At 44.5% G+C, this 21,346-nt stretch overlaps 1 protein-coding gene across 1 annotated transcript in view; it reads right to left on the bottom strand.

Moving 5' to 3' along the window:
• LOC132423081 (teneurin-2) overlaps window positions 1–21,346 on the bottom strand; it is a 713,011-nt gene that overhangs the window by 161,916 nt on the left and 529,749 nt on the right. Inside the window, exon 9 of the mRNA XM_060008418.1 lies at window positions 3,572–3,766. Coding sequence (XP_059864401.1) covers window positions 3,572–3,766 — 195 coding nt within the window. The remainder of the gene's footprint in view (window positions 1–3,571; window positions 3,767–21,346) is intronic.

Here is a 21,346-nt window from a genome sequence, read left to right on the forward strand (position 1 = left end):
AGGAGGGTGGAGCACATCCGATGTAAATGAACTGAAAGATTCAAACACATGGAAGACATTCACAAAGAGGCTGTGCAATGTCTTTAACATCTCATGCCTCTCACAGTCAAGGGAATACAGTAGGTGCTCAATACGTAATTGCTGTGAGGATAAACGGCACACTTTGCCATAAGCATTTGTTGTTAATGAGACAAATTTCCAGTGTGAAGGACTGACAAGAAAGAGAAAAGGGGGCTAACAACGTCTTGCTTTTGGGAAGAATGCTGTGCAATTTGGAATCTGCAAAACATGAACTCATTCATTCAGAATCAATCTTGTCCATATTCTTCTCATAAAAGAAAATCCCAAAGTTCTAGTTTTTCACTCTGTCCCCATTTCAAACACAGCAAAATCAAAATCTACACAAAAATACCTCATGTGCGATGTGCCTCAAAAATCACTCTCCATCTATAATTAGTCACTTAAAATGTTTGGGGAGGTGCCAATAGCTAGGAGTTCTCAAAAAACTGAAAAAAACTATCATATGATCTTTTTCGAAAAGGATGAAATAAAAAGTAATATACCAAAAAAAAAAAAGGAAAAAAATGACACTTTTCTTCCAGATAAATTAGCTTTCGCTTCTCTAGCCTGAATTACAGTATGAAGGAAGGAGGAAAATCCACCGAGATTTATTAGCCCTGGAGTGGAATGTCGTCAAAAGAACCATTTGTTGTATCTAGAAATATGAGATAACCCTTTCTCAGGTCAGTGAAACCAGTAAACATGCCCTTTGTGCTATATAATCATAGCAGCTGATGGAATAACTAAAGTCAGACTTTAAGGGGAGAGTTTCACTATGAATTTTAAATTTGGTTCCAGTTTCATATGATGGTCTCGTGGCCACCTCCTCAGTGTTCCGCAGGCAGGAGGGAGGATGGCATTTTACAAAGCTTTATAAATAGAAACAGTGTTATACTTAAAAGGGGGACAGTGGTCTTTACCAGCTAAGTACCATGTGCCTTATACCACCAGCCCTCTGGCAGCTGAAATCATTAGAACTCATTTAGTCTTGGGCCCTCTGTAGGTTTGACAAAAAAGGGTTGTGAATGCAATTTTTGTCCCTAAGGATAAAAAAGGAGGTCAAGGAGTTTTACAAACAGTATGTACTATAACCCCCTGAAGAACCATGAATTACAGTTATGAAGTTAAATGTCATTGAAAAATGACTCAACCATGAAACTGACATGAAAACATGGCTGACTTAAACTAATATGTCAATTCTTCTCTCGTCTCACCTTCCCACTCCCCCAGACATCATCGAGTGAAACCTCACGAATCTGTCCTTTCATTTTCTTGTGCAAATTTGCTAATAGTACAACAATGTTTATGCAGCAGAAATGGAGGATGACAACTATTGATTTCATTGCCATGGCCATTTCAGGTAAACTGAACGTTATGACTATGATGAATATCAGAAAGAAAAAAGCTAAATGGAAGAAAAAGGGCTGATCCAGGCTTTCTGATTCCATTTCCTATTTTGAAAACAGCATATGCATCATCTCGGTTCATTCTTTTGGGGTAGCAGAAATCAATAGAGGCGATTTCATCCTTTCATAATGATCCACGTGGCTTCCTTGTTTTGTTGGATGCTTAATTCATTCTGAACATTTAAATGAGACCAGGTGGGAGAGTGAGAAAGTTGAGAGAGTACTTGAAATCCCACTCATACAGATATGCACAATCTTGACTGGACAGAAAAAATTCTAAGATGGGCAACACCATTGCTCTATCACTATCCTCTTGCCAAATGAGGTACATGCAAAAGGTCGTGTTAACCTTGCTTGTCATATGGTTGGCCTCTCCCATGTCTTCAGCCAATGCAGCTTTGCCTCCGGCAGTCCATTTATCTTTAAGAACTTTAACCTTTCAAACAGGGTTATTAAATCAGCACTTCCTCCATCCAAGCTCCCAATTTGGTTTTATGATGCAGATGGAGGGAGGGAGGGAGGCTACCTTTTATTTATTTATTTATTATTTTTATTTATTTTTTTTGCGGTAAGCGGGCCTCTCACTGTTGTGGCCTCTCCCGTTGCAGAGCACAGGCTCTGGACGCGCAGGCTCAGCGGCCATGGCTCACGGGCGCAGCCGCTCGTGGCATGTGGGATCTTCCTGGACCGGGGCACAAACCTGTGTCCCCTGCATCGGCAGGCGGACTCTCAACCACTGCGCCACCAGGGAAGCCCCTACCTTTTATTACAGAGGAAAAATAGAGAGAGAGTTGAGCAAATGAGGATCTGGGGGTGGGGTCACACTTCTGGGCCCCATTAAGGGCACTAGCAGTGATGTATTGGAAAATCTTAGAAGAATAATGTCACAGAAGCTGAGTCTTTGTGGAAATAGTTCTAAAAACTATGAAATGGGAGAAGTCACAAAGGGAGCTTCCGTGTGGGTATCTAAGGGAAAGCCACTGTCACTACTTTGCAGTGAGGGCTGTAATGACTGAGCCAATTCAAAGGGAGGGGAGCAGGCGAGAGATGGAGAGAACCTAGGTTTTTACCTTCCTACTAACTGTGGTTGATTCTTTATAAGGGGAAAAGCAATAGGTGGGCGACTAAAACCATACTCTGGAAGGGCAAATACAGAGGGGGAAGGCTGACAGGCAGCCTGGCCGAGTTCCAGTGCCTTACAGGTCCCAACACCTTGCTACCAAATGACTTCCAGGAGCACCAACCAGAGCAACTAGGACTAGTTAGAGCTGGTTTCTGAACACCTCCGGAGAGGTGCTCTTTCCCTGTATTCCTGTACTTCCTCCCCCAAACCGCCCCCCCCCCCCCCCCCGCCCCCAGCTTCCGATCAGGCTTGGTTTGCCCATGTGTGCTAGCGACCACTTCAAAGCACGCTACAGTAAGCTCTTCAGGACTCATCAAATCCCAGCCCTCTCGCCGCACGCCCACTCTCCTCTAAGTCTCTGTGACTGTAGGTAACCAGGATCATTTGCCCTACATGGTGTCTCTAAATGACACAGGTACCTATAGTCTTTCAAGCCTGACTGCCTTCTATTGATATTAATTTTTGCAGAAAGATTTACACAGACATATGTGGCTCTGAGATTACCAGGGACAGCTTTAAGGAAAAACAAAAAAAAAGAAAAAACAGCTTTGGGGAAGGGAGGAGGATTAAGGATTCTTGTGTCTTTTCTTCTGGATACCATAATTCCCAATTCAGAGGATTTTAAATAAAGCAGAAAAAAAGAGGAAGATGGGGAAGGGGAAGGAAGGAAAAGGAAAAGAAAGAGCAGGAAGGGGAGGAGAAGCAGAGGGAGACAGAAGACAAAAAACAAAGGAGAAAAAGAAAAGGAGCTAATTAACATAAAGAAGGGGAAAACAAAACATGTCTTCCAGAGTCAGCTGGGCAAGCCTTCTCTCTTAAGTTCTACAGCTTAAGAAGTCCATCAAAGCCGAGGGGTTTGAAGTGCAAAATGTTGAAACTTCCTTTGCAAAACACGGAGCCAGGACTGGGCTCACTAGCAAAGGTCCAGGCCTGCAAACGCCTCCCGCCCCCATGGCTGCCCAGCCCACCCCTTGGCGCTTACCTTCCTCGCAGTGCTTGCCTTTGAAGCCGGCAGAGCAGACACAGTTGCCATCGATGCAGGAGCCGTGGCCCCCGCAGGAAGGATCGATGCACTGATTCAAGGGCACATCGCACTCCGCGCCTTTCCAGCCGCTGTAGCACTGGCATGTCCCTTTAGAGTACTGTCCATTCCCGCTGCACAGGACGGGGCAGGCGGCTGCAAAGAGCAAAGACAGAGCACCGGGTCACAGAGGATGGGGCTGGGGACAGTGCCCGAAGGGCTGTGTCTGTCTAAGGAGGCTGAGCCTGCCGGGCCTCTCGGCTTTGCTTGCAGTGCTCTTGGCTGGGGACTTGGGCCACGGAGGTGCAGAGCCATCTTCAGATAAACAATGACCACCACAACAAAAATGCTACTAATAACAACTAACAAGAACCTACTGCATAGCACAGGGAACTCTCCTCAATACTCTGTAATGACCTGTATGGGAAAAGAATCTAAAAAAGAGTGGATATATGCACATGTATAACTGATTCACTTTGCTGTACAGCAGAAGCTAACACAATATTGGAAATCAACTATACGCCAATAAAAATTAATTTGAAAAATGCTACTAATAACAGCAGTTACCACCAACTGAATGCTTATTATATGCTGGGCCCGGCATAGGATCCTTCACGCGCAATTTACTGCTGAATCATCATGATCAACCAACGAGGTGGGAGGCTAGAATCACGCTCCCATTTTATAGCTGAGGCTCAGATTGGTGAAATTACTTTGCTGGAAATCACAAAGGTCACGAGTGGGGGGCCCCACTGGAAACCAGGTTGCCTGGACTCTAAGCTGTGCCTTTGACTAAGCTGCATGGACGTGCGTGTTGCTGCTGTCAGTAATGTGGATCAGAACCCATTTTGCTGAATATTTTACCCTCAGATTAGTCAACTCCTACTCCTGATGTTTATGTTCATTAAAAAGGAAGGGGAGGGCTTCCCTGGTGGCGCAGTGGTTGGGAGTCCACCTGCCGATGCAGGGGACACGGGTTTGTGCCCTGGTCCGGGAAGATCCCGCATGCCGGCGGAGCGGCTGGGCCCGTGAGCCATGGCCGCTGAGCCTGCGCGTCCGGAGCCTGTGCCCCGCAACGGGAGAGGCCACAGCAGTGAGAGGCCCGCGTACCGCAAAAAAAAAAAAAAAAAAAAAAATAAGGAAGGGGAGGGCAGGTTGAAGACATGAAATCTCTAGCAGATCATGTCAGCAGGGACCCTCTTGCCTCTGTTGATAGGAAGAAGGCTGACTATCTGGGGATGGTCTGGTATGAATTGCCAACAGTTCTTACCAGTTTGGCCTCAACCGTGCCAATGCTGCCCATTTGGAGGTCATCAAGAGTGAGATTTTAGTGGTCACCTTCAGACCTTGGACTTTTCACTTCAGGATCAGTTTGTAAAGAACCTGAATTTCCAACCTGGCTTCCACCACGAGCCTAAAATGAGGGCATGGCTCCAGGCTATGGAACTGGCATTCAGGGACCTTCAGAAATGACCGACAGGGGTGTTTTAACAATTCCTGGGTTACCTGTGATTTGGAATGCACAGGCTCCAAGAATTCTACAGGTACATGTGTGCCTGCAACTGGCACACATGTACCTGTAGAAGACTTAGAATGGTCTCCCCATCCCCTGACGCGATTACATACCTAATTAGATCGTTCCTTAGTAAAGGCCCCATCCACCTTACCGTGCCCCTTTTGTGGTCATGTCCTATTTAGTTTTTATAGTAATTAATTCTCCTTCCGTGTCTAATTTCCCCAAGATACAGTGAGCTACTCAAGGACAAGACTATGTTTATCACTGTTGATTTCCTTCCAGCGTTGCATTCATCAATGTTGGCTTGATTGAGTAAGTATGTCTGTTATGTTCCTGACATTCAGGGACTCCCAAGTGGTGGGCGTGTGGGCAAGCACAAAATAGCCATTTATGAAAGGTGTGGAAAGAACAATTTCTAGGGTGGACCTCATGTCGTACATACAGTGCCTTTTTTTCGTGAAGTGTGTGTTGACTGTAATTGACCCTAACTGTAAACTGACATGAAACAAAAACATCTCAACAGCTGACATATGATCGAGGGGCTATCCCCACCCCCATGTTCTATTTTAGAATAGTTGTACAAACAACCATTTCCAGTAGAATTCTTATCCTTATGAATCTACCAGAGAAGAAGGATGAGATCAAAAGAGAGAACATCAAAGCTACATGGTAAATTTAGATAAACTCTTTCTAAATGTAGGGAGCATGCCTTCTATTTCCAAGAGACTTGAGCAGAGAGATCTGTAGAGCTGCGACCCATGCTGATTGTCTGAGAGAGGGCAGACGGAAGAGTTTTGAACCAGGGTGCCCAAGATTCAGATTAGAGACCGTGCAAATACCAACAAGTATGAGAAACGATGGGCTTTCTCAAAGTGCTGAGAGGGCTTCCAGGACAAAGTAAATTGGTTCCATGTCAGTGCCCCATAACACTCATGCTAAGCTTTAGGTCAGGGAGGGCAAATGAGTGCACATGAGCTACTGTTCTCCCTTCCTGCACCTCTGCAGGGGCAGATCATGGCATCTTGTCCTCCTGAGCCTAGGAAGAGCCTAAAAACCTTCAATGTAGCGCCCTGGCTGGGACTTGGGAGCAGGTGGAGGTGGCAAGAGAAAACTCACTTGCCGTTTCTGATCTAGGTAACACTTGTGGGATATCTCCTGGTGGGAAGAGTAGAATCAGCATCATTTCTTACCGCACTTCTTCCCTTGCACACTCAAACAGGAAAACAGTAAGAAGCGTGGCTACCCATGCCTAGTGATAAGAGCTGCAAGGGCTGTTTCTGACATGAGGGTTATATATATATTGAACTTGTCCTGGATGGCAGAGAAAGTTACATCAAATCACCACCAATGGGCTCCCATTGCACTTTTCTTCCACCCAAAAGGTGGAAGAGGGTAGAACGTAAAGAGGAAACAATTATTGTCTTTATTAATTGATAAAACACAGTTGGGATTATTTACTTTATTCATACTGTAACTGTTTTTCTTCTGCATAGACTCCAAGTGGTGAAAAAAAATTGGATTGTCTAGAAGGTAAGAATGGATTTTATTTAAAACCAGGTGCCTGGGAAGTCAAATTTAAAATATGACCTACTTAAATTACTCAGGGAAAAAAAAGGTAGAGAATAGTCAGGTCAGGGAGTTCTCCACATTCTAAATGCAGCCTTCCTTCAATATGTTTGCTGTATGCTCACCAGGAGGGTGGTAGAAAATGAAAAACACTGTGATGTTCTCCAGAAAGCAGGGCGCTTGACAGGTTCTGCTGATGTCACATAACAAAAGCAGAAGGCAGGTTAAAGAAGAACGACGCTCTCTCGTAACCCATTTACCATGGGACAGAGGGCAAGTGTCAGATGAGCGCCTTCCAGTGGTCACTGGGCTGACCTGCACGGAGAACTCCTTCCCTCAGGGTAACTGACTCATCCTCAGACACAACTCAACCCAGAGCATCACAGTATGTAAGGCTCAGCTTGGTTCTCATGTGAGAGGCTGCGTGAGGTGGGGACCTCCTGCATTAATAACTTTTCTTATAGTTTTACTATCACTAAATCTACAAGATTTTTTTTTATGACAGGTTATAGGACAAACAATTCTGACTGCACCTGCCTGGAAGTGATATGGAACACAGGTGGAAAGAATAAGGGTTTCGATGCCAGAATGACCTGGGTTCAAATCCAGACCCATCACTTACCAGCCTTGGGATTTTGACAAGATCACTGTACTTCTCTGAGACCCACTTTCCCCATCAAAAAAATTCTCTCTCAGAGTTGATGGTAAGTGTGCTAAAATGCCTGAGGACTCAAAACAGTAGCTGACACCTGGTTTGTAATTAACGGATGTTCCCTTATGAAATTCCAAACTGAATCTCCAGACTGACTTCAAGGGTTAATAAAATTAAAAATGCAGTAGGTCTCAAAGGCACACACACACCACCACCACCAGAAAAGCATCAAATAATACTAACAGAAAGACATCATCTTTTTCTTCCCCTAGTCTTCTCCGGTTGTGGGAGGAAGATGGTTCTGGAATCACATGTGGAAAGTTTGATGTCCTCGTCTCTCTCCCCTGTTCCTAAGGCTTTCCAGGAGCACAGTATCGTACATTCAACTTCCTATTTAAACTTAATTAAAATGTTTACACAAAGTCACTATACCTGTTTTACTAAAACTAGTAAATGGAAGCTCTAAGACTTGCGCAGAAGAAAAATAGACCACCGCCACTAAAGACTGACAAGTTAACAGGCTGATGACAAAAAGAAATGACACCATTTAGATTCACCTAAATGGTGCAAAGCTCATTTTAATGATCAAGCTGGAGCTTTTTTTTTTTCTCCCCCCAAAGTTCTCTGTAAGGGATGAAATGAATTATCAGTGTTATTTACTCAGTGGGAAGTAATAGGACAAGCCACCCGTGTCTGCTGCTTTAAGTTAAAGGGGTCCCACCTACTTGGAGCTTACAGTACAGACACTACCTGGAGAGAAGGTAGAGGGGGTTGAGGAGGCCCAGCCAGCCAGCCAGCCAGACAGAGGGAAAAATGCCTGCAACTTGACAAGTCATTTGTGGGCTGGGCTAGATATGCGGAGGGACTTTCGAACAATGTATGTCTTTTTAAAAATACGGTTGCCATATGATTCTGCAATCCCACTTCTGGGCATATATCCAGACACAACTATAATTCGAAAAGATACACGCACCCCAGTGTTCATAGCAGCAACTATTTACAATAGCCAAGACATGGAAACCACCTAAATGACCATCAACTGATGAATGGATGAAGAAGATGTGGTACATATATACAATGGAATACTACTCAGCCATAGAAAGAAGGAGATAATGCCATTTGCAGCAACATGGACGGACCTAGAGATTATCATACTAAGCGAAGTCACACAGAGAAAGACAAATACCATATGATATCTCCTATATGTGGAATCTAAAACATGACACAAATGAACTTATTTACAAATCAGAAACAGACTCACAGACACAGAGAACAGACTTGTGGTTGCCAAAGGGGAGGGGAGTGGAGGAGGGACGAACTGGGAGTTTGGGATTAGCAGATGCAAACTATTATATATAGAATGGATAAACAACAAGGTCCTACTGTATAGCACAGGGAACTATATTCAGTATCCTCTGATAAACCATAATGGAAAAGAGTATGAAAAAGAATATATACATGTATAACTGAATCACTTTGCTGTACAGCAGAAATTAACACAACATCGTAACTCAACTATACTTCAATAAAATTAAAAAACAAAAAACAAATAATATGTCTTTTAAAAATGCTTTGAAATCTGATTGAAAACCCTTCTGGAAAAGAGACTTGAGAATACTTGAACCTAGTACTCTGGGTAAAGTGTCAAAATCGTACTAACAATTGGTTGCCTCACATCCCAGTTAGTCAATGAACACTTATGAAGAAGCTAATATGTGCTAGTAGCTGGGTTAGGTGGTGGGGAAAAGGGACAGAGAAACAAAGATGCCTTAAGTCTCCTGAAGCAATTGAGGATATAATATTTGGATCACAGAGGTGAGGCAAACCAAGTTCAGTGTCCTCGAAACCAAAACTGGTGTCCCATTGTCTTTCGAGACTGTGGACGTAGCTTGCTGCTGAGCCAAACTCAGGAAAGGCAAGTTTTGCTTCTTACTCGATCCTTGCAATTGACAATCTATGGGGTTGACCTGAAAGTTCATTTGGGTTTTACCGTAACATCTTACGGTGCGGCGTTAGACACCGTATTTGGCAGACGATAACGTTTGACCTCTACTGCGCACTATACTCAGAAATAAATCCGATACAGATTAAAGATCCAAATAGAAAAATAAACTACAACAGTATTAGAAAAGATATTGAAGACTAATTTTATTTTCTTGAGAGTGGGATGTATAAAAAAGACATCAATTCCAGAAACCAAGAAGATCAGATTTGATCACTTAAAATTTAAATCTTCTACATGATAAAGAAACACCCTAAACAAAACTGAGGGATGAGCAACATTGGGAAAAAATATTTTCTAACATATTTCACAGAATAATGTTTGATATATGAAATACACGAAGAGCTCTTACAAATCAATAAAAACAGACAAACGAAAACCTGGGCAAAGGACATATAAATATAATTTTACACTGCCAATAAAAGTAGGCAAAGATTCTCAGCTTCATTAGCCATTAAATAAGTATAGATAAAAAAATGAGAAATAATCCTTGACTTAGATTTAAAAAGATCTATAGGCTTTTATATATAGAATGGATAAACAAGGTCCTACTGTATAGCACAGAGAACTATACTCAATATCCTATGATAAACCATAATGGAAAAGAATATAAATAAAGAATGTATATATATATATACAACTGAATCACTTTGCTGTACAACGGCAATTAACGCAACACTGTAAATCAACTGTACTTCAATTAAAAAATTAAACAAAAAAACAACAAAACAAATCTAAAAGACCGATAACCCTCAACACTGCCAGGGCTGAGGGGAAACGGGCTCTGTCACGGTGGGTAGGGGCAGAAATCCAAACTAGTTTCTAGGGGGATCACTTGTCCCTACCTGAAGACCTGTCTGGCATCCCATGCCCAACGGTGAAGCCTGTCGACGCTGGTGCCTCAGTTTTCCCTCCCTATTCAATGGTCAGGACAAGAAAGGGCTGTTTTTTGTAGGAAGAGTGAGGAGGTTGGAAAGCAGAACTAAGAGCAATGACGAAAGTATAAATGCAAAGATCACCAGGCATTCTGTTCACGATGATTGGCTCTGAGCAGAACAGCTACCCCCCACCTTCCTGCCTGGACCACTCAGACACTCTAGTTGGTCTCGGGGGAGGGGGGCAAGATCCAGCAGGCCCCCCGTGAAGAGAGGAAAGCGAAGGAAGCTTCTGACAGACGGCGGCACAGTCTCTGGCTCAGAGGGCCAAAGTTCAGGTGCACCCACTTCCTCATTCCCGTTCTGTCAGATGGCATATTAATAAGCCAGGAAGTGATTCAGGGAAGAATTTCCACAAGGACGAAAAACTCATCAGGTGCGTCAGATCTCTGACATTCAGGAGCCATGTGGGGAAAGAAGCACGGGCTGACTTAAGCACGAAAGTATGGATGCTTTAATTAATCCGGGGTGAATTTAATTGCTTTAGTTAAGTGGAAATCGGGTTAAAAATGATGCAGAGCATACTGGGGTGTGTTAAAAACATGACATATGAGTTGGATGAATCGATAAATTAAAAGTGCACAGATGTTTTAATTAAACCCAGGGAAGTTAACGAAGATCGCAAGAGACTTTTAAGCCTATGATTAATTCAACTCATTTAAAATACCTGTAGAGATATGGGGATGCCTCCATTTTGAGAGTTATAAAAGTTCTCAATCGATAAGTGCTTAAGCTGTTCTTAAAAAAGTTTAAGTGTGTGTGTGTGTGTGTGTGACTGAACAGCATTAATTATATAATGAATATTTGAAATTTTCAGGGTACACAGTAAGCTTTTTGCAGCTCAAGTCCAGATTGAAGCAGCTTTTCATTCTTATTATGCTTTAAGCATTGAGACCAGCTTGCAAATTATTGGTGTCTCGTTATCCACAAGAGTGGGAGCTCCCCCAAGACATGAAGGTCTGTTTATTCACTGCCGTCTCCCCAGCAGGTAGAACAATACCAGGCAGTGTAGGCTTATGAGTTAGCCCGAATTTCCCTTCGTTTTTACCAGCTGTGTAACTATGGACACAATTTTTCACCTCAATTTCTTTATCTTTAAAATGGGACAAAAATTCCGGATGAAAAACCCATGGTGTTTTTAAGAGGATGAAATGAAGTACTGTCTGTGAAGTGCATGTACACTGCCTGGCACATAATAAGAAATGTATAGATTTGATTTTATTATCATTATTTTTATTAGGAGAAAATTGTTCCAAATCATCACATCATAAAGAGACAAGGGGGGGAAACACTCTCTTTCCCAGCACCCATCCCAGCTGACCTCTCTAAAGACTGGTTTTTTTTTTCCCAATACGGAAGTTTTTTTCTAAAACCGGAGTACTTCCCCACCTCTGTACGCATCACACCTACAGCAAGTTTCTCCGGGGTTAGGCACTCTGCTTTGTAAGACTGTTCCGCAACTCATCTAGTAGTTTAAAAGGGAAACAAGAAGTTTTTAGTCTCAGAAGCGATTTGACTTGGGGGAGGGTTGACTGAGGTAGGTCCTGCCAAGTGATGTATGTTTGGTGATGCAACAAGCCTGGGAAACAGCGGGAGCGGCCACGTTCTAGAGGCATGGACTCACATGAGGGCACCACATAAAGGGCACTGCAGCTTCCAAACTGGGGAGGCAGGCATCCTCCACACCTGCTTGGCAAGCTGGGGGGAAGGAAGATAAAAGTGGTAATGCTGCTGCCGTTCAGATCTCTCTGGGCCACATGAGCAGAGTCCAAGGGCAACGTCATCCAGACTCAGACTTGGATGCGCGCGTAAGTCATTTGGGGATGCCGTGAGAGTGAGATTCTGATCCAGAGGGTCTGGTGTGGGGCCTGAGGGTTTGGATATCTAACAAGCTCTCCGGGCTGATGCTAGCACCCCAGACCTACTGAATCAGAAACTTTGGGGGGCGGGTGGGGAGAAGCCAGCAAGCTGTGAGTTAACAGGGGATTCTGATACATAGGGTTCTAAAGCCATACCTGGGCTAGTACCTTAACTTCTCTGGGCCTCAGTTTCCTTAGCTGTGAAATGGGGATGATAATGATGCAGGATGTGAGGATGACACAAGATCACTCTGGTTAAACCCTTTGCACAGGGCCCGGCATGCACTTTGTGCTGAATATGTGCAGAGGTTCTTCGACCGTTTTATCACAGGTGCCTTCGCCAAGTGTGGAGACACTTTCTGCAAAGCACGAACCAAGGGCTTGGCTTCAAACCCCACCTCCTGGGTTCTTGCTGCCAAGGAATTCCTGCACGTTTTCTCAGGTCAAGGGTGGGACGAAGGAGAGGTGGGATTCAGCCTCGAACTGCAATGGATCGTGGAATGGCTCCTGTGGGCAGCAGCCATGGCCCCTGGCCTGTCTGCATTACAGGAGATTGCGGGGAGCAGCTGGGGTGGCAGAGGAAGACAGGTGTGAAAGATGGAGGGTCTGAAGGAACATCCTAGGTGGTTCCAGGAAGGACAGGTGGGATCTGATCATCTTTCACTGAGAGAGGTGAGGCCAGCTGTGAAAGGGGAAAGTGGCTTCTTTGCAAAGGATGCTCTGAGGAAAGCATTTCTTGGGTGGTGGGGAGGACCCCTGCACTTCTGGTGGGGATGAAGGGGCTTGCCGTCTCTCTCCTGAGCGCAGACGTCCACTAAGGGGAGGAACTGATGGGGAGACGGGAAAGCGGTGGGGTGGGGGGCGGGCAGTGGAGCCGGCCAGGAGAGTCAGGTGGCTGCGCTGTCTGTGAGGGCTTTGAGAGTGAATGGTCACTGCCCCCCTTTTAGGGGATCTTCCTGCCAAGTTAGGAAAACCAAGTTAGGGCCATAAGCCTCAGAGTCAGACAGACACGGCCTCAAAATCTAGCCTGCAGTGTGACCTTCGGCAAGTAGCCTATTTTCTCTAAGTCTCTGTTTCTCCTGTTAAATAGGGATAACAACAACGATTCCAAAGGCTTGTGAAGATTAATGCTGGCTAATGTTTGTGGGGCATTTAATACATGCCGAGCATGGTTCTACACGCTTCACACGCATTCACTTTTTAGTCCTCACGGCAATCCATCAGGTGGTACTGCTACTGCCCCCATTTTATGGATGAGACAACAAAGGCCCAGAGAGGTTAAGTAATTTTCTAAAATGGGAACAGTTAACTAGAGGAGCATGGATTCAAACCCAGCCAATTCACACTCTGCAGCTTCCATTCTTCATAGCTTTGTCCTTCTGAGAGGATGCAGGTAAAGTGCAGAACAAATGGTATTTCTTTTCTGTAAACTGTTGCTCCTTCCTCCCTTTCTTCATTCCTCCATTTCCCCTCCCTCACTTGCTCTCTCCCTTCCTTCATTGAAATCTGTGTCTCGGTGTTGGCTGATTTATCCCTGTGTGATTAATCCAACCAATTTGAATCTTGTTTTCTAGCATTCACTTTGTCTTGTACATTTCCCAGCAATGTTTTCATCTGTATGATCTCTGACCCCTAAATTCAAGCCCCTAGACATTTAGAGAGCACTTACTATCTCCTGGGTGCCAAACTAGGTGCAGGGAGATACAAAGAAAACGGCTGGAAGCTTGTGATCCAGTGGGAGAAACCGATGTCACCCCCCAGCTAGAACATGGCACGGGATGAAGGGCCACTGCCAAGGTGTCGCCAAGTCCTGTGTGACTGCAGGGTTCCTTCTGTGGGCGCATCAGGGAGGTGGTGACCTGGGAGTTTGGTCCTCAAGGATCAGCAGCAGATAGGAAAGTTTGGGAAGGATGAGAACATTCCAGCCAAGAAAGTGGCATGAGTAGAGAGGAAGAAGCAGGCCCGTGGTGTATATGAGGGACAAGTAGCTGGAATCTATGGTGTATGGGACTTAGTGGGAGATGGTGCCAAAGGAGCTCAGATCATGGAAGACCCTGAACCTCATTCTAAGAAATGTGTTATTTATTCTCAGCCTATGGCCCCTGACCACCAGCATCAGGGCCCTCCCTGCTGGAGGATCATTAAAAATGTGCACGTGCCAGTCCTACTGCTTCAGAACCGGCTGGCATGGGGGAAGAGCCTGGGAGTATGCATTTATAACAATCTCCCCAGATAAATGTCTTTAAACCAAAGATTGACAACCACTGTGGGAGGCAACTGGGAGCCACTGAAGGTGTTTGGGGAGAGCAGTGTCATGCTCCTAAGAGCTCTGGGAGAACGCCACAGGTGGTGAGTAGGAGAAATGCCATCAGGGGGAGCTGGTGGCCAAGTGAACAGGGCAGTGGCTGTGAGGACAGGAGAACAAGGGGTTGAAGGTCGATGAAATAGGAGTTGGCAAATGATAAGATGAGGGAGGTGATAGGATGTCCCAGCTTGGGGCCGGGAGGACAGTGGCTCAGAGCAACAGGCTCCGATGTCAGACAGACTTTGTTTCAAATGCCTGCTTTGCCACTCTCTACCTAGTAAACCCTAGTTTCCTCTCCTTAAGGTTTCTGGGGTTCAAACCCTAATCCTAGTGTGAAACTGCCACACAAACTTGCAAAGCACGTCTTCCCTACACCTCACATCTTCTGAGGTGAATCCATCTCATGGCTGGCCTAGCGTTAAGAGGGCAGGCCAGATTGCTTGGTTTGAATCCTAGCAATACCGCTTATGAGCTGAGTGATTTTGAGCATGTTACTTAACCTCTCTGTGTTTCATTTTCCTCCTCTGTAACAGGGGATCACAGTCATCTATAAAATAGGACAAGTAATGACTTAATGAGATAATTATGCAGTTGCTCAGTGCAGTGGCTGGCTCATAGTAAAATCTCAATACATGTCAGCAACGATGACGACGATGATGATGATTTGACTTTTGTGCCAGCACTTGGCCGAGAAGGACTGAGTAGTGGGTACGTTTGCCAGGTAATGGGAGAAAACTGGCAAGATCCCCATTCTGTCTTTTCAAGGCGCCACACAAACTGGGTAGGAGCGGAGACCAACCCCCAGAAAGAAGACTTCATGTTCCCGTGGTCGTGGCATTTCTCGGCCTCCCCTGACGGCTGATCTGCAGCGGGCGCTGTCGTTTCTAATCGCTATTAAACACGCATTACCGAACAAGGAAGGCTCTGGTGTGTTAAGTTTCTACTGCAGGTGGGGGCCTTAAGCTCAGCACCAAATATGCCATCTGAGAAGCCAGTGTCAAAACAAGATCATCAGAAGCCTTGGATGTCTTCCGAAAGGCAAAACTGCTTTACACGCGACCCAAGGAAGCATCTTAAGTCATTGAGAGACCTTTCAATAAAAGTCAATGAAAGAAAAAGGAATCAGAGTTAAAAAGCATCTAGCCCACAACAAACAGCATAGAAGTATAGTAATGAGAAAGTCATGCAAGGGGATTAGTAATAACAGAAAAAAACATAAACTAAACAATAACTGAATCATAAGCACGGTTCTAGCTGGACAAGAGAGGCACCTGACAGAAAATGGTACGAGTTATTGGGAAAGAAATGCCATCTTTCCTCAAGCTCTGAATCTGAACAGATTGTTTATTGCATTAAGCAATTAATGAAATTCTACGCTAGAAGACACTATTCAGTGTAGCTCCTTTACTAGACTCTCCCCCCATGGAATTTTCTTCACATTCCCCGATACTAATTGACTATTTTCATAGATCCACACTTCGTTGCTTCATGAACTTCCTTATCGTCTCCTTAATAACATCTATAATAGCATTCAGAGCCCACAACCCAGCATTTTGGACTTAGGCTTCCATTTCCCACTTACTTATCACGTGCATCTGTCAGACCGGAAGCACGCAGAAGGCAGGCCCTGGCATTCTTGCCCATCATTGTATTTCTGGTGCTTAGTGCAGGCATACGATAAGCGTTTGCTGGACGCACGAATAAGTTTGGTCCCCTTGACTGATTTGGAACAAGGTGTTAGAACCCTCATACATTCTTCTGGGGTGAGGGTCAGTTCCACTTTGACATCTGAGCCCCTCGGAGCCCCCGGTTTGGTGGGGGCTGAGGAATGAATGCCCTGCAAATTCATGCCGACTGCTTCCTCCGTTCACTGTGGGGATGTCGTCAGATGCCTGATGCAGACTGTCAGGTTTATCAGGAGACAAGGAGCTGTTGTCTGCACCGCACATCTGAGGGCACGGGAGGTGCAGCATGAGGTCAGGAGAGTAAATCCGCGTTTCTGTCACTCGGACATACACCCGGCCGCTCGGATGTGATGGGAATGTGGCGAATTCTCCCTCTGGCAGGAGGGCCTGAGTATGCCGGCTGCCTGCAGTAGCAGAAACTGGCAGACCTGAGGCATCCTGGGCACAGCTGGCAGTGCAGGAACAAAGGGGAATGCGAGTTTGTGATGCGGGTGGACCTGGGCTCGGGACCTCCTAAGGGCTTTTATCAAGAAAGAAGGGACATGATTGTGGGCCACGGCCGGGAGATGGCATGCACTGTTCAGGGTAGCAGGGGCCTCGGGACCAGCTCTCTCCTCTCTGCACTTGCTAGCTCGATTACCTCACCCTGGCTGCTCCAGGTCACTCCCTGCTAACACCTGTGAGCTTCCTGGGCTCAAAAGTTGTTTGTGAGTAGCAATGTGTCATAGTCACTGACAGACTGTGCTGGACCAACAGGATACGGCCACCCAAGCATCTCTGCCTTATGCGTGAGGGGTGAGGGGAAGGTACACACATGCTCACACCCGCAACCACACATACCCTCACACACACAACCCCATTTGAATCTTTTTCTTGTTAAAGATCAGAAATGCATCTTTGATAGGATTCACTGAGGAGGGCATAGCATCTTGTGAAAAATGCATAACCTCCATCTAATCACGAGTAAACATCAGACAAACCCGCATCCAGGGACAAGCTAAAAAATACCTGACCAGTACTCTTCAAGACCGTCAAGGTCATGAAAGACAAGAAAAGAGAGAGGAGCCCTCGCAGATTGGAGGGGACTAAGGAGACATGACAACTAAACACAATGTGGGATCTGGACCAGAAAAAAAAAAAGGACAAAATTGGAAACAAGTCTGTGAATTAGTCAATAGCATCGATCAATGTTAATTTCCTGGTTTCACTAACTGAACTTTGATAATTTAAAATGTTGACATTAGGGGAAGCTGAGTGAACTCTGGGAACGCTATGTGCATTTTTGCAACTTGACTGCAAGACAAAAATGCTTTTAATATAAAAAGCTTAAAATATTGGGGGGGTGGTTAAAATAGGATTTATCTCACATTGTTGATATGAAATATGAGATACAGATACATATCAACATATGATATGTTGATATGAGAACAGATAAGATAGTATGTATTATACTATATATATATAATAGTAATAACTATTAATTGTTATTAAAACTACCCGAAAAGGAGGCTTAACCGACCACAAGTAAACGAGGAGCTAATCATTAGGTTTACCCATCTGAAGCTGGTAGAGTTCAATCTGTGTGCCTATTTTTACTGGGTGCTCGCTATATCACACAGGTGTAGGTAGTGAATTTTGTTATTTTCAGGAGCCCATACTTAGGAGATGAGATGCTCAAGGCTTGAATTTATCTAGGAGCCGGGCTGCTTCACATGTGCTATATATAGAGTAGGACCCAATGTGGGGATTCTTGACGTGAAATGAACGTGTGAGAAGCTGACTGGGATTGATTGCTCAGGGCAGCGCAAAGATTCCTTTCTGGAACGCAAATCAAAACTCCAGTGAGGTATCACCTCACACCAGTCAGAACGGCCGTCATTAAAAAGTCTACAGATAGCAAATGCTGGAGAGGGTGTGGAGAAAAGGGAGCCCTCCCACACTGTTGGTGGGAATGTAAATGGTGCAGCCACTATGGAGAACAGTATGGAGGTTCCTCAAAAAACTAAAAATAGAGTTGTCATATGAGCTAGCAATCCCTCTCCTGGGCATATATCTGGACAGAACTGTAATTCAAAAAGATACATGCACTCTATGTTCATAGCACACTCTTTACAATAGCGGAGACACGGAAAAAATCTAAATGTCCATCAACAGACGAATGGATAAAGAAGATGTGGTGTATATATATACACACAATGGAATATGACTCCGCCACAAAAAAGAATGAAATAATGCGATTTGCAGCAACATGGATGGACCCAGAGATTAACATACCAAGCGAAGTAAGTCAGAAAGAGAAAGACAAATACCACATGATATCACTTATATGAATCTAAAATATGACACAAATGGACATATCTACAAAACAGAAACAGACTCACAGACAGAGATCAGACTTGTGGTTGCCAAGGCAGAGGGGGAGGTGGGGAAGGGATGGATTGGGAGTTTGGGATTAGCAGATGCAAACTAGTATATATAGGATGGATAAACAACAAGGTCCTACTGTATAGCACAGAGAATTATATTCAGTATCCTCTGATAAACCATAATGGCAAAGAATATGAAAAAAAAAATAAAACTGAATCACTTTGCTGTACACCAGAAACCAACACAACATTGTAAATCAATTATACTTCAATAAAATTTAAAAAAAAGGGAAATATTCCTTTCTCAGTAGATTTAAAGGCGGCACTAACGTTTCCTATTTATTGCAATGGATTCCAATTTTCTCTTTTTTAACTTTTCATTTTGACCTGAGTCCTTTTAAAATAAATTCATCTGTGTAAACCTAATGGGCAGACTCAAAGAAATATGGGAAGGAAATAAAAATTCTGATGGCCCACGAATTTGGCAACAAACATAAAGGTGGTACATGAAAGAGCAAAGTGTGTGAAACAAGGGTTTAGAGTGTTTCCAAACACCATCATTATTAATGAAGTAGCTTAAATTTCAAAAATACTAAGGAAGCAACATCTTTAGGGCAAAGCGGTAGAAGCTTACTCCTGACATTCTTAAGCCAACTTTGCCAAGAATAGATGGGGAAACAAGGAGAAAGCAATTTTAATCTCTAAACGCTTCAATTTTGTCCACTGTAGGCATCAACAGCTGAATTAAAATATACAGGTTCAGAGGCCGATTTCAGGAACAGCTTCTGAGTGTGCAGGAGGAACTACTCTTAACAGCCACTCGATATTTGTTTCGTGAGGATCAATTATATACCGCGGCTAATGCACGCTCAGAGCGCGCGCCTGGCCACAGTACAGGTGGTAAATGCAAAACGCACACCGAGAGGCCTTTTAAGCAGCTAAATGCACACCCCATTACAGATCCATAATGCAGAGTGGACGCTCATCTGCAAATGGATCGAGAGTGAAGAGTTCTTAAATGGCCGGGGTACTCAGGGCTGAAAGGCTGATCCCTGGATGTGCAGTCAGAGCACACACGTTTTTGGGGATTAATAATACATTGATGTGTGTCAGTGTTAATATACATTTACAGCTCACAGGCCCTGCAGCTGAGGGTTCAGCCCATTTGCAGCCACAGATAAAAGGACTATTCTGTCCTTCCTCTCATTAAGGCCTTCACTCCTAGGAAATTAGATTACGCGAGGAAAGCCATTCGAATGCTACTGAGGTTTCCCCTCCTTGAAAGCCTTCGTTCTGAAAAGTACATGACAACCGTGCGGCAGGGTGTCATCTACCTGCCTCAGCAGAGCCCTTCAGAACCGGAGCAAAGGGGTGGCTGCGAGGAACACCAGGCTCCAGTGTCTGCTTGGGCATGTGTCCACGTGCCCCGGGCAGAGCGTGCCAAGGTGCAAGGCAGCCAAGAGAACGGTCCGGTGGCTTCGTGCTCTCTTCTCCTTTTGCGTCTGACAGGTTTTACCAAACCTTTATGAATGTATCCATAGGTGGTGTCATCTAGGAATGAGTCTCACACACGCGCAACCAAATCCAGAACTTCAGGCACTTAAAAGAGTCCTAGTCACTGATCAGTCAGCATTCAGAAGGATGGGCATCGCAAATCTTTGAAATACTGTGAGTATCTGAAATACGATTTCCCCAAGCCATTGTGATTTAGCTTTTCCAGAGCGGCTTGACTAATGACTGCCTCGCTCTCAGAACGTCAAGGTAGGATGGTCTTTTAATGAGGAGCACATAAAAGGATGAAAATATTATATGAATGTATAAGTAAATATACTATGACCTATGTAAATAAAAGATGGTAAGACTAAACCCTCCGAGGGCTCACAGTGTGTTCCGCTAAGAGCTTGGGGTGTGTTCTTGCATTCCATCCTCAGGATGAATTTAGGAAGGAATTCCCCACTTTCCCAGAGGAGGAAACGGAGATTCAGAAATGTCAGATCACTTGTTCAGGATCACAGAGATCCTGAACGGCTGAGCTTGGGATTGGAACCCAGGAATGCCTGACTCCTGAGCAAGGGCCTGGAACCTCTCCATCACTGTTTTTCAGACTCACTGGCGGGTGGGGAATCAGCATAGTCAGTGTATTTCATTTATAAAAAGTGAAACGGTACAGAATAGAAAAGAAACATGAAGAGTTGTTTGTGAACGTCTCATTTTAATTTTACGGTTGTATTTATCTAGAATGTATACTTGTGTGTGTGTGTGTACACATGTCTAAAAAGTGTGAGAAACTCTGCTCTCCGCTGCACTCGCCTGTGATCGCACTGCTTGAAGGTCAGGCTCAAGGTCTCTTGCTAGCTAGGTAGGCAGCCCTAAGTCCTCTGTCCTTGTGAGAGTCATTTTCTTTCTTATAATACTTTCCCCCCAAGAATCCCAGGGCCCCCATCATCCTGTGCAAGGCAGTGTAGATAAATTAATAATACAATTTAAAACCAATTCAGCCAAGATAAATAGCACTCCCCAGATTAAGAGCATAGCTGGCCAGAATGAATGAAATTTACTAACCCTGAGATGCTTAATCTTCCATTTCATGGACGTTAATGATTATAAGAAAGGAGCGATGGTAATTCACTTCTGCTTTTACAGGAAATCTAACCATCTCATTTTTAGCAAGTCTTTCTTCTCAGCACACCTCAATGGCAAGGATACCTGCCCTGCTCTCACAGGTATACTGGCCAGTTGTCACACATCGAAGTCTACTCTTTGCCAAAGCATTAGGACGTGTAGCATGCACGGGTTTACGAGATATCCCAGTGGAATTTGCTGGGGAGGCTACATTGGTGCCCCTTCTCC

The sequence above is a fragment of the Delphinus delphis genome, chromosome 3 (genome assembly GCF_949987515.2).
Source record: "Delphinus delphis chromosome 3, mDelDel1.2, whole genome shotgun sequence".
Taxonomy (NCBI): domain Eukaryota; kingdom Metazoa; phylum Chordata; class Mammalia; order Artiodactyla; family Delphinidae; genus Delphinus; species Delphinus delphis.